The 13,206-nt window shown below is 49.3% G+C and overlaps 4 protein-coding genes across 4 annotated transcripts; 1 reads left to right on the top strand and 3 right to left on the bottom strand.

Moving 5' to 3' along the window:
* Positions 1–690: 690 nt before the first annotated feature.
* AA0111_g9825 (hypothetical protein) lies at positions 691–2,176 on the top strand (the record flags this gene model as incomplete). Its single annotated transcript, XM_028656427.1, has 2 exons — positions 691–1,026; positions 1,070–2,176. 2 exons carry the CDS (start codon positions 691–693, stop codon positions 2,174–2,176), a joined length of 1,443 nt encoding a protein of 480 aa, XP_028502488.1.
* A 1,107-nt stretch (positions 2,177–3,283) lies between these two features.
* On the bottom strand, positions 3,284–3,859 carry AA0111_g9824 (hypothetical protein; the record flags this gene model as incomplete). Its single annotated transcript, XM_028656426.1, has 3 exons — positions 3,284–3,459; positions 3,511–3,625; positions 3,683–3,859. The coding sequence occupies 3 exons, from the start codon at positions 3,857–3,859 to the stop codon at positions 3,284–3,286; spliced, it is 468 nt and encodes a 155-aa protein (XP_028502489.1).
* Positions 3,860–6,425: 2,566 nt separating this feature from the next.
* AA0111_g9823 (Arsenical-resistance protein) lies at positions 6,426–7,682 on the bottom strand (the record flags this gene model as incomplete). Its single annotated transcript, XM_028656425.1, has 3 exons — positions 6,426–7,085; positions 7,138–7,224; positions 7,272–7,682. The coding sequence occupies 3 exons, from the start codon at positions 7,680–7,682 to the stop codon at positions 6,426–6,428; spliced, it is 1,158 nt and encodes a 385-aa protein (XP_028502491.1).
* A 3,502-nt stretch (positions 7,683–11,184) lies between these two features.
* Positions 11,185–11,409, bottom strand: AA0111_g9822 (hypothetical protein; the record flags this gene model as incomplete). Its single annotated transcript, XM_028656424.1, has 1 exon — positions 11,185–11,409. One exon carries the CDS (start codon positions 11,407–11,409, stop codon positions 11,185–11,187), a length of 225 nt encoding a protein of 74 aa, XP_028502537.1.
* Positions 11,410–13,206: the final 1,797 nt, after the last annotated feature.

The raw sequence follows: 13,206 nt of genomic DNA, 5'->3' as shown, positions 1-13,206 counted from the left end.
TGGTCAATCAAGACATCACCATCAGCTGTACGTGACCACAGTGCTTCAACTCAGGCTCTATTTGGGTCATTGAGATGAACTAGCGTCTAGATGATACAAAAAGCAGCTGGAACACCACCAGCCACCGGTCAACTGAGCATAATACCCCTATTGATGTGACCTCATTACGCAGGACGTGCTGTACGAAGGGAGGGAGAGTGAGTCACTCCCCGCTTGTGATTGGTTCCGTCGTTTTCTTGATTAGGGTAGGAGCTCATGATATCGGTCGTTCGGGGAAAACAGGCCCTTGACGACGAACTACCGACCATAGATTCTAATGCTTGGCATGATGAATCTACCGGCTCAATGAAACTCAGCCGTTGACAGGGAGAAATGGTGGTGAGTCACTCTAACAATGTGATTGGTTCACGAGTGCCAAGTCGAGAGGCCTAGCCGCACTAACCACACCTGCACGTGACGGCGTTCTCTTAGCTCCAGCGTAGCAACATGACGGCCTATAGCAGTTTCTCCCCATAAATGTCACCGCTGTAGAACTGATGCATAGAGGTAAAGGAAACGTAGGCTACAGTCGCAATTTTCCGGGTTTGCATGTTACTCGCTTACCCCACCGTTCCACTATAACGTAAACTCTCTGCAAGTGCTCAGATTTGAGACCAGACATTATACAGCAGAACAATACCCTATTCAGCAATGGCTGGCTCCAAACACGTTTCAGTGGACATCGAACTCTCAGCTTGCAACAAATGCGGTCCAAGTCCAAATGACTTCGGCTGTGTACGACCAGGGAACTCGCTAGAGGGCTGGATTCGTGTCTCATCGCCATCGGCACTACATTTTACAAACATCGAGGTTTCCCTTCAGGGTATATCAGCCTTCTCTACACAGTTCAAGGGCGTAATGTCTGATTGCGGTCGTATTTTAGGGTTACAGTCTACACTCGTCCGCTCTGTTTGGGCTCTTGACACCAATGAGTTAATTTACTCACCCAACTACAATGATTTAGTCGTCAGAAAGTCTACCGATCTGGTCAGTACTCTCTTCGCTTGAGAATGTATGTTGACCGATGCAGTTCCTCGACGTCAACTATCAGGCGTTGCTCGATTCGTTTCAAGTGCATAGGAAAACGGATGGATCAACCGCGTATAGTTTCCCCTTCTTTTTTATTATGCCCCGTGGAACTGAGGGTCCGAATGACACGGAGCCGTTGCTGTGTCGAACCTTCCCTCCATCTTTTAAGACCACGGCCCTGTATTCGGACCCGCTCTCTATAATCTACAAACTCCGTGCCGTCGTTCAATATCGCAAGAAGCATGATGCAGTCGCAGCGGTACCAGAGAATATTGAGAAAACCGAGAAAACTCGACTCATCGACTTCCTCCCGTTTTCCGACGTCCAACCACCAAAACATCTTGCTAGCTTCGGCGATGAGTTCGTCGTACAGGTGACCTCACCAATATGGAAACATGCCCTCGGCGGCCGCCTCGGATCTCTTACCACATCGACTAGCGAACCACTTCCACTAGCCTACTCACCCTACCAAGATCAGCCTTCTACTGATTGCAAACTATCCATCACCGCTCACGCTCCATCTGCAACTCAGCGTTTGCGAGCTATTTTGTTGGAAGTGAAACCTGCGATTCGGGTGAAGACCTTCTACTCTGCAGAGCCGATGCCATGTCTGCCGAAGCAGACATTCCTCGCACAAAATCCTTCGATTCAACTCCATGACGAGACCATCAAACTCGGCTGTAAGGAATACAAGCAACTGGACTGGACATATTATCCTCGGCCTGAGACGGATGAGCCACCACCATATGAAGATGCTGTGAGGGATGATGCGCAAGAGATCAGCTCCACTAGTTCGAACCTCATGGGCAATAGAGCTGACGTGTGGAAAGCATCAGTTCAAATTCCGATCCAGCCATCAGTCACACTACTACCAACATTCTGTAGCAGCCTTATCTCGAGATCGTATTCTTTGCTTCTGCACGTGAAAGTGGCCGGATTACGTACTCGGAGGGCCAATTTTGAGATTCCTCTTCAAGTGGTATACCTAAGGCCTTCTCAAGCTCAGACGAGTGCAACTCATGAGGAGTCAAGTTTCTGCATTGGTCCCGTTGGTCTACTTGCACGAGATAATGTATGCTGCGCTTCAAACGGACCAGAACCTCACTAATGTGTACAGGTATTACCTACATATGACGGGCGAACGCGGCGCTATTATATGGAATAATCTTTTAACTCAGTCAAAGCTTAACGATTGGTCTGCATATTTCACTCACTGGTGCCAAAGAGGACCCGGCTTTGTTTAATGTCCCCTAAGTGGGCAAGACTTTAACCAGTCCACTACTGCACAGCCTCATCGTATGTACTCGCGACGGTCGGGAAAACATGGGGTTATATCCTGCGATCACCTGCAAAGCTGGGTCAGCATGATTGTAACAATCAAATGTCATTCAGGTTCTCCATTTCAACTAGAGTCACCGTGCAGCTTTACAGCCGGCGCCAGAATAACTAGAATTCATAATATAAAGTCTTCTTCAAGCACCTGGCTGACTCGGTCCATACTCCAGGGCAAGTCCTTGGCTGCTCACCCTGTGGCTTGCCGTGGGATCATAAGCTAAAAGCACAACGCAACTTAGAATAATGAGATACTGGTCCAATAAGTTACCAAGGTGCTCGAACGTCGTGTCGTTCAGTTTTCCGGATGAACTTCTTCGCCACCTTCAAGTTGCGAGGAAGCGTTGACCAACTCATATTGGAGCTTCACCACCTTTGACTGTGTAGACACGTAGCACAGACGGCCACTTCCGCTATTGCAGAGCATCTTCAAAACGCATTGAATCTACTCATAACAAGGCTGTCACGACCCTGCCTAGGCGTGACTTACGGTAGGCCTCATCGACGCCCTCACCACGCATTAGTGGTTCCATTCTCAGGTTTCCTACCGCCCTCCCTCTGCACCGCGGCCTATTCTTCCTATATCGCGACTTTTTTACGACATAGTGCGCAAAATAATCTAGCGCTGTGGCGAAGGACACCTGTTTTATGACGAGAGGAGGCTCTCCACAAGCCAGGCGCAGCAACACCGACGCCATGGTAATTTTAAGGTGTGAAGGTGCCTGTGTGGTTAGTAATACCCACAGCACAGAAAAATTATTATTGCACAGCATAAATAAGGCAGAGACTGAGTCTGGCTGGTTTGAAATCGAAGTAACGTTACAGGTGGTCTTTTCCGCCATGAGGGAGAAGGGCTTCCCGGGACACTGAGATGGACGTCAAGCTAATACCAGACATCTTCTTGATACTCGTCCATTAGCCTTGTGTACTCAGCTCCTGAATTTGCCCACCCTTTGATACCTCCAAGTAGCATGAAACTTCGAATGCCTGGGTTCCCTTGCTCTTTGATATAGTCGTCCATCCAAGCGGCAGCACGAAGTCCCCGATGCTGCGAGGAGCCTAGGCAGTGTCAGTTGCTTTACGTACATGGCAATTGATGCTATAACGTACCGCAGTACCATATGACGCATTTGATTTCAGCGCTCGTGAATAACGTATAGAGTGTAGGAAGAGTGGGATACAAACTCTGTGCTGGTAAGTTGATCGAACCGCGAATAGTCCCGCCCTATGAGATACAGGGTCAGCATTGCGAAAAGATTTATCTCAGTTCTGTGTTACGTACAGTATGATCAACCTGGCGGAGATCAACGAGAACGAAGTCTTTTCCCGGCTTTTGCCCTTGCTGTAACATCCAGAGGACTTCATCGCGAGATATCGCTGACGGAGTGTGGTTCTTCGTGGTGGGATATTTTGGATCCCAAGGAGAATCAGGATCAATTGGTAGTGATGGGCAGCTCATGGCGATGTTGTGGGTACACCGATATGTGAAGAGTGGATCGCGCTTGGCTAACGAGAAGATTGGGGAATGGAGCCAGGGGGAACGAAGTCGCGAAGTACGGAGCAGTGGGGAACGGAACCACGACATGGATTGAAGCGATGGATGAAGAGATCAGGTGTAGGTATTAGCTTTGTTGTTCCAGCGATGCATTTCTGTACTGTAAAATTTATGTGTTCTAGGGAAGGCTTGAATGTCACCCGCTGCGATTGATTGGTTGAGCACAAACGCAAGCATTGACCGCATGCACCTACGTATCACTGCCTGAATTCATGACACGCGCTTTACTTTAAGAGTAACCTTAAGGCGCTAGGCAGATTCGCTCCATGATGCTGTCTTTGTTGGGTCAATGCGTAGATTTCCCGCCAACCTTCATTGGTGTTTAGCGATGCCGGTAAGATTAGTGTCATAGTAGACTAACTTTTAACGTAACTCCTAGTCCTAGAAACATCTCATATTCTACAAGCACCCAAACTACGAACTGCTACTTTTGAATCACTATACTATTATGTATGATCGCCTCCCCGCGATCGCATGTGGTAGGTAGGTAGCTCCTATGCACGTTGGTAAACTGCTAGTATATATCACAGTGAAACTTACATCTTGCTGTGCAAGTAAGCCTTCAGGGCCAATGCAGGATCTCGATCTCTCATCGTGGACTGAGTCGTTCCTAATCTGGGAAGGTCTCAGGTAGACAACCTGGAGAGGAACCTCAAAATCGGCTTTCCGAGTACGTATCCCGGCGATTCTCACACGCAGGATCAAGGAGTACGATCTCGAAATGAGACTCCCACAGAAAGTTGGCAGTATCGTTTCATGAGGCTGGATCGGAATGCGGACAGACGCTTTCCATTCATCCACGCTGTTGTCTCTGAGGTTCGAACCGGTGGAGGTCATCTGTGGCGCACCGTCTAACAAAGCATCTTCATACCTTGGCGGCTCTTCCGTCTCAATGCAAGGCCTGTGCCTCCAATCTAGTTGCGTAAAATCCGTGTGCTCGAGTCTGATAAGCTCATCGTGGAGCCGAATCGATTGGTTCCGAGTAAGGAACGTCTGCTTCGGAAGGCACGGCATCGGCTCTGAAGCGTAGAACGTCTTGACTCGGATCGCAGGTTTCACATTCAAGGATATGGCTCGCAAACGTTGCACGGCCAAAGGGGCGTGAGCGGTTATAGAGAGCGTCAAGTCGGTACAAGGGCGGTTTTCGTAGGGCGAGTAGGCTAATGGCAGTGGTTCTCTGGTGCTCATGGTGATCTCTCCAAGGCGGCCTCCCAGAGCATACTTCCATATTGGTGAGTTCGTCTTCAAGACAAACTCCTCGGGAAAGCTAGCAACATGTGTTGGTGGCTCGACCTTTGTATACGGAAGAAACTCGATGGTCTGGCTCTTTTCAACCTTTTTCGCAGTCTGTGGTATCTCTGAGGATGTATCTTGCTCGTTCCTATATCGCACAACGCCGTGGAGTTTGTAGGTGACAGAGATCGGATCCGAATATAGTCCTTTTGATCTGAAGGTCGGAGAAAGGATTCTACACAGTAGGGGCTTCGAGGCGCCTAGGCCTTCGGTGCCGAGAGGGATAACGAAGAAGAAGGGAAAGCTGTACGAAATCGATCCATCTTCACGTAAAGCCCTTTGGGAAGAGTCGAGCTTCACCTCGTAACTGACGTCGAGGAACTGCATCTGTTAACGCATGTCTTCCCAGTCGGCCAATGGATTCACCAGAACGTTAGACTCTGTCACGACTGGGTGATCGTAGCTTGGTGAGTAAGCTACTAGCTCGTTGGTGTTGGGAGCCCAAGCAGAGCGGATAAGCGTAGACTGCAATCCTAAAGCGCATTTGCCAGTCAGATGCAACGATCTGGGAATGCTAGATGTAGCCTGACTTACCTTGGAAGAAGATCTCGATGTCCGTAAAACATAGTGCTGATGGCGACAAGACACGAATCTGCCCTTCAAGCGAGTCTCCAGGTCGCAGGCAGCCATAATCGTTGCCATGCGGGCTGCATTTATCGCATGTTAAGACTTCAATATCCACTGAGACATCATTAGAACTAGCCATAACTAGAAAGGAAAACCGTTTGGTTGTGTGGTGTGCGAGATCTGGAATCCTTTGAGCACTCTGTGCATGTCACCGCGACGTTGTGATAGGTTGCCTTGTCGCGAGCTTGGCCCTTAGTCACGTTCGCTACGCACCGCCTTTGTCAGCTTGCATTATATGTCGCCCAATAAGCATGCCTTAGTCCATAATGGCCAATCAGCGCAGTGTAACATCCGATCCTAGAGCTTCATAGATGTTGAGGGTAAGATGACTTGCGAAGGGTACAGTACCACTTCCGTAGGCTCGCGGCAGACTATGTACAATGATTGCAATCAACATAAGACCAAAATGTTCCTACTGCGAGCATCACATAGGCTGTAAAGCATGCATGCATAAGGGATTTGCAGCCTCAAAACAACTTAGGATTCAGCATGTACTATTATGATCTATCTTGAGCTATGTAACTGAACAACTTGCACCAGCCGTGCACTACTAAACACTCTTCCAGGCCCATCTGCTACCCATCCACCTTACTAGATAGACCAACCCGATCAATACAGGTACCTCAATGAGAGGTCCGACGGTAGCAGCAAGCGCTTGGTCGCTGTCAGGACCATAAGTGGCGACAGCAACAGCGATTGCGAGCTCAAAGTTGTTGCTTGCAGCTGTGAAGCTCTGGGTTGCCCCCAACTTGTATCCATATCCGAGCTTGTTGCATACGAACAGCGTGAAGAAGAAGATAACAATGAAGTATACAATGAGTGGTGCGGCGACTCGAACGACAGAGACGATTTGGTGGACCACTTGGCGGCCTTGAGAGGCGAAGAGAACGAGGATGGTGTAGAGAAGGCCGACGAGTGACCACGGAGCTAGCCACTTCAGGAACACCTTTTCGTACCATTCTGCGCCAACCAGCTTCCGCAGTATGAGGCGCGTCAAGATTGCAGCGCCTAAGGGGATGCCAAGGAAGACTGCAACGCTTGTCGCAACCTGCTCATAGGAGACGGCGACGGTCCCAGTTTCGCGGCTGATGACCTTAATGAAAAGGATGGCGAGCGGAGCGTAGAGTATCATCTGGAGAATGGAGTTGACTGCCACTAAAATGGCACAATATTCATCGTCGCCACCTGCAAGTCCGTTCCAGATTAGAACCTAGTGAATATAAGCACTATGTCAGAAAGGAAGTAGAGATGTATGAGCGTACCATGGCGATGCACCTCGCCAGGCCCACCAAAACCAGTCCTGTTCGCAAGTCGCTCCTGTCGGGTAAAAACGCCCATGCAAGACCGAGCTATAGTGAGTTAGTCGAAGCTAGGTTGAACAGAAGATGAGACGTACCATGAGGAGTGGAGCGACAATCCAGTTCATAAGTATACTGAACCCAATCTGAATCCAGAGAGCGCGAGTTCGGAAGAGACGGTGCAATGACTCGTAGCGAACTTTACAAAGAATCGGATACATCATGACAAGCAAGCCCACAGCTATCGGGATTGACACGCCAACGAACTTGCCCTTCTGGAGCGCTGGCCCCGTTTCTTCGACAAAATTTCCCAGAAGGACACCGATAATCATAGCAAGAAGGATCCACACCGCAAGAAAGCGGTCAAGCCATCCTAGTCCTTTGATCACCGAGCCCTTCTTTACTGCTACTTGTTCCTCGAGCCGCAGCTTCTCGAGATCGGCGTCGTTGTGAGGAGAGACGGGTTCGGTGTCGATGGGTTGGGGCCCTTCCGTTGACGATAACGTCATCTTGATTGCTTTTGAAGGTTGTAGCGGGGAGATGTGTTGTTGTAGGTACAGTAGCAGAGATGCTATCAGCTGGCCTTCACAAGTATTTGAGTGAACGGAGATGATAGTCAGGTCCAACAGTAGCTCCTTCTTATATTCGAGGTCGTAAATGACAACGACACACAGTGGTAAAGATGCTGTAAAGCTAGCTTTAGTCTCGACCAATCATCATTCAGCAGTGACTCACTGGTATGAGCTTGTGCGGATATACGGGGGCGATTGCTCTTGCATAACATTACAATGATCCCCAAAGATTTTCGCATGATTTTTCTTGAATCCGCTCGCAAATGCTATAGACGCTTTCAAACAATGGCTACCGCAAGCGTCACAGGTCCGCCCCCGCCATGGCACGCTGCGTACCCAGCACCCTGAAATACCCCTGCCACTATTTGTCAGGAAGATGTTCTCGACATGATCAAGCAGAGCGCAGAGATTTCCAGCAGAGACTACATCCTCATCGATTTGCGTCGCAACGACCACGAGGTACGCAAGATTGATCGTCACCTTACGCTTCTGTGGAAAGAGCTAAGTGAACTATGGCGGCACCATCCGCGATTCGATCAGCCTTCCTGCACAGAGTTTGCACCTTACCATACCAACCCTGTACACACTCTTCAAGAACGCAGACCTCTGTAAGGTAGTCTGGTATTGCTGTATGTTCCCTCTACTCATTCCATAGCGGACCGGCACAAAGAAGCGCCCTCCTTCAACACATTTATGAGGCTGACCAATTTTGGCGCATTCTAGCTTCCTCAAAAGGACGCAACAATCGTGCCGCCGGTTGGTTTGCCGACTATATTGCGGATCAAGGGGATGGACAACGGCGGGTGACGAGTACGTCCAGTGGATGATCGAATACGACGCTAAGGTCTGGTCGCACTCATGAAGTCTTTGTTGATGCAGACTATCTACAGGTCTGCAGGCAAAACAACAGGCTATTCCACTGATAAAATATGATGTTATTCAGGAGAAGCGTGCAACATGGGTTCGAGCAACGACTAGATTGGTGGCTGAGAAACCAGACTATCTATTCTGATTGCGGCTGCGGGTGGGGGTCCTTCTAGCGAATCACACAGGCCTGCTAATTCAATGATGCCATTGCATATCGAAAGGATGAAGATGCACGATCCGATCATGTTCGAGCGGAATAAAGATGGACAGAAGGGGGTGCTGCGCATGTCTGGTGGACGTATGAACTTGATGCGGATGCCTGGCTGAAGACCCGGAGATTCTTGAGTCATATTGTGGGCACCGTCTCGGCGGTCACTGCCCTCTTCGTTGATATCTGTTCTATTCGTTCAGCTAATGCCAGTCGTGGTACAACTGTTACAATAACCTTTAGAAGATGTCATAGAGACGTGTTCCGTCGATAAGAGCAGGCTAATGATGTCAGGGCTCGTCGGACTTCTCCAGCGAATAGTGCACAGCGAGTGACATACTACTCGCTTAGCAGTGACATTCCAAACTGGGCTTCAGATCTTCTGGCCAAGAAAGTCTATCGCCTTCCAGAGCGTCGGAGGATTACAACGATACCCAGGAAAACTGTAGGGCTGACGACGCGTCCATGCATTTCCTTTCGCGGAACATGCGGAGGGCCCAAATACTTCTAACTACTTCTATGCTTCTAAGACAAAAATCAGAGACCAACCTCTTAACCTGGATTCGGTGATGTCATGCGAAGCCGCCGCTACGATCTTCACCGAAATGCGTGGAGATGGAGAATGGATATAGTTCGAGCTTTGCTTGGGTGCAATGGCTGGAAAGAGTGTAGTGTCAGAACTTCTACGGTACGCCATGGTGGCAAAACATTCATGCAGATGAAAGGTGTCTGCCTTGTAAACAGACTCATCTGCCCTCTCATCCGATCAAGAACAGTCTGGCAGGAGCTCTTCGAATCACTAGCGTCAGGAACAGCGCTAATAGGACGAGCGACAGCACAGTGAACAACGCGCTTTTCGGCGCCGGAGACTAACGTGTTAGGAGAAAGAGAGCTGTAGAATACATGCGCGTTGCACTTGTTGGTATTCAAGAACTAGAGACAATCCAAGGGTCCGGAAAAGAAAGTGTCCCGTTACACCGTGCGTCCCGGCACGCTTGGTTAGACATTACTCTATCCCACAATGGAGAATGAGATTCGAGCCCAAGCAGCTTCCCGCTTCCTTTAGTGGTAATGGCAACGGTTTCTGGTTTGCAGCTCCACGAAACACCTCACTTTCATGACCTGACGGATTCTTAAAGCTGTTCACCCAGCAACAAACCGTACATGCGCCGCAAAACTGGCAACAAACTTCGCCAAAGTTGCGACATCAGGTCGTGAATCTGGTCAATATGGCGTTGAAGTACGAGAGGATTTCTGAGGCGCTGGAGGAAGTTATTGAATGGCGTATCGAGACACCCTTGAACCGTCGATGCAGGGTAAGTTACACGGAACTGTACTCAAAACGACGCGAATGCTAAGCGTGAGGGCCGTGTGATGGTCTATCCCTATAGCGTGGAAACTTTTGCATTAGCTGTAGTCATCTATTGCATTGCGTGTTATCTTTAAAGCGTGCTTGTATGGCCTTGCTGAGCGTACTACAGTGAACTGTACTATCATTAACAGAATCCGTAGAAGAAGCCGATGTGAACTGCTTCTCTAGTGTCAACGTGACGCTAATCAAGGCGCGCTGCTTCTTCTCGCGCCCCTAGACGTCTTTGCCTGCATTCACAACAACCTCTAGATTCTGGACTATGATCTTGTTATAATGTCCACTTGAAGCAGCCTCAGCACTCTACTAGGCCTGGCAAACGAGTTGGCTCATGATGGAATTTCGGCTAATGAATCTAGACAAAGAGATCAATCGGCTAGGGAAGAGATGGACTGTATCTTAGAAAATGAACTGACTGTGGCCTTGGATTCTTCCAGGTGCGAACTTGTTGAGAATGTTAGTATGAACACCCGCGTAGTTACGCATCAGCTTTTGCAGACCACAAAACGCGTAGAAAAGGCAAAAGCTTGCAGTCAGCTGCAAGGTTTCGTTATTGTCTCTAAGATGTCCAAAAGAGAGTACACTGCGTGTTCCTCGCGCTTTGTGTTGCGTCCTTGTGCCCACTGCATTCGTTCCTCCACAGTAAAGCATATCATTAGAATGCCTTCAAGCGCTTGCACAGCGATTCCAGTAATCTCATAAAGAGTCTGCTTTAAAGACTTTTTATTACCAAGCCGCTCTCCATCCTTAGAGAAAAACCTAACAGATGCTGGAGCGATAAGCTCTTAAAGTGTCCAGCCTCGCGTAAACCACCCGCTCTTCCTAATCACAGGTTTCCGCTTCCTGTGCGCATCGCTGCCTTCTCCGGAAGGTCTGCTGGAAACATCAGAAAGATACACGTAGCACCTCTCTGCGTTCTTGTACCAGCGAAACATGGAAATGATTGCTTCCGAAAGTTCTGCATTGTTCGACTTGTCAATGCAGCACGTGTCTATCTAGAAGTAGTCCAGACTATCGCGCTTAGCCTGTGATGCGCAGAAGTGGATCTTGTTGTATCCTAACTTCTTCTCTCTGCTGTTCTTCATCAGATCGTTGAAGGTTACTTCTTGACCCTCGTCCCAGGTATAAGAGAGTATCGCGTATAGCGGGATCTTGTCATCGCCGACCAAGTCCTTTGTTAAGGTAAGCTCGTTGCTATTTATATAGTGTAAAAGTCGCATCGCGTCGTGAACGGAGGCTGTAAGGCTAGCAATGGCGGCAGAAGGATCGATGGGGCATAGCAGCCCGTCCGCCCGTGAGGGACAACGGTCGTCGTTGGTAGGGATGGCGGACGGAGTACGTCGACTTAGATGTTGGATTCGAATCTAACGTCGCAGCTGCGCCGAAGGTTGGTGATGGCGACAGGCTGTGTCGCGGGTGCGCGGGCTGGGAGGCGCAGCCTAGATTGTGAGCGAGGCTGCAATATGTTGAGCAGCATGCTTGCTTCAGCCACGCTAATAGACGGGCAGATACTTCAGGCTTGGTTCGTCGAGACACGGCAGTAAAGGAAGCGGAATATGGACACATCAGGCTAGCTCAGCTAACAGGAGCAGATGAGGTCATGGTCACCGGACATCGATACGCGGGTATAGACGCTCAAGAAGAATCAGGCACGTGGCAGTCGTTAGGCGCTAGACACGTGCCATACACTAACCGTGCGCGTGACGAGCCACTTCGCGTGACGAGCCACCCCACCATCCCAACATTGCGCGTCGTCCCATCTTCAACGCGTCATAACTCAACCACCATGACTGCAATTCAAGAAGCAATTGAATATATCGAATCGCGTGAAGCTGGAGATAAATTCTCGTACCGCTAAGTTGCAAAAATATTCGGAGTTAATCGAACAACGCTGTCGCGGCGGCACAAGGGTTTGCAGGTCTCCCATAAAGCCAAATGCGCAAATCAACAACAACTCAACCCACAACAAGAGGATGAGGTTGTCGGTTACATAGAGAGGGCTACAAGAGATGGTCTACCACCTACACAGGGTATTTTAAAAAAATTCGGAAGCGCTGTTGCGCAGCAAGAGGTCTCCGATAGCTGGGTTAACCGGTTTCGCCATCGCCATCCCGACGAGCTCACCACCAAATAGGACACCAGTATCAATCGTAAGCGTCACCTAGCCGACAGCAAGCATAAATACGAGTTTTACTTCAACTTGCTGCACTCCAAGATAGAGGAACACGGGATTAACGAGCGCAATACGTACAATATAGATAAGAAGGGCTTCTTTGTCGGTGTCGCCAACCGCAGAAAGAGGATCTTCTCCAAGGCAGTTTGGGAGGCGGGAGAGCGTACCCAGGCGATAAGGGATGGCAACAGAGAATAGATTACGCTGTTAGCTTGCGTATGTGCTTCTAGAGATGCATTGCCGCCCGCTCTCATCTACCAGGGCACCTCCGGGGTTCAATCAAGCTGGGTTCACGACCTTTTAGAGGCCGAACAACACTAAGTATTTGTATCCCACTCGGCTTCGGGATAGTCCAACAACGAGTTGGGTCTCGCCTGGCTTCAACAGGTGTTCGAACGTCATACAGCAGCCAAAGCTCGCCGTCAATAGCGCCTTCTGATCCTTAACGGGCACGCTAGCCACCTCACGCCCGAATTTTTGGAGTTTTGTGAAGCCAAACGTATCATAGTTATAGTGTATCCTCCCCATTCAACCCACAGCTTGCAGCCGTTGGATGTAGTTCTCTTTAGGCCGCTTTCGAAGCACTACACTAAGGAGCTTACCCAACACCTCCAGCGAACCCAAGGCCTCTCAAGAATCACCAAATAGGACTTCTATCGTCACTTTTAGCCAGCTTAGAGCTCTACAATAACTCACGATCTCATATTAAAGAGTTTTCAAGCTACAGGCGTATAGCCGATAGACGCAAGCCGGGTACTTCAACGCTTCAACAACAACCCACAACAACAAGATAACGACCCAGGAATTAGGGAGCAAGGCGACAGCGATACCTAGCCTCAGCTGC

The sequence above is a fragment of the Alternaria arborescens genome, assembly GCF_004154835.1.
Source record: "Alternaria arborescens strain FERA 675 chromosome Unknown contig_30, whole genome shotgun sequence".
In the NCBI taxonomy this organism is placed as follows: Eukaryota; Fungi; Ascomycota; class Dothideomycetes; order Pleosporales; family Pleosporaceae; genus Alternaria; species Alternaria arborescens.
The sequence above is the reverse complement of the archived record's forward strand: the minus strand, read 5'-3'. Positions and strand labels throughout refer to the sequence as shown.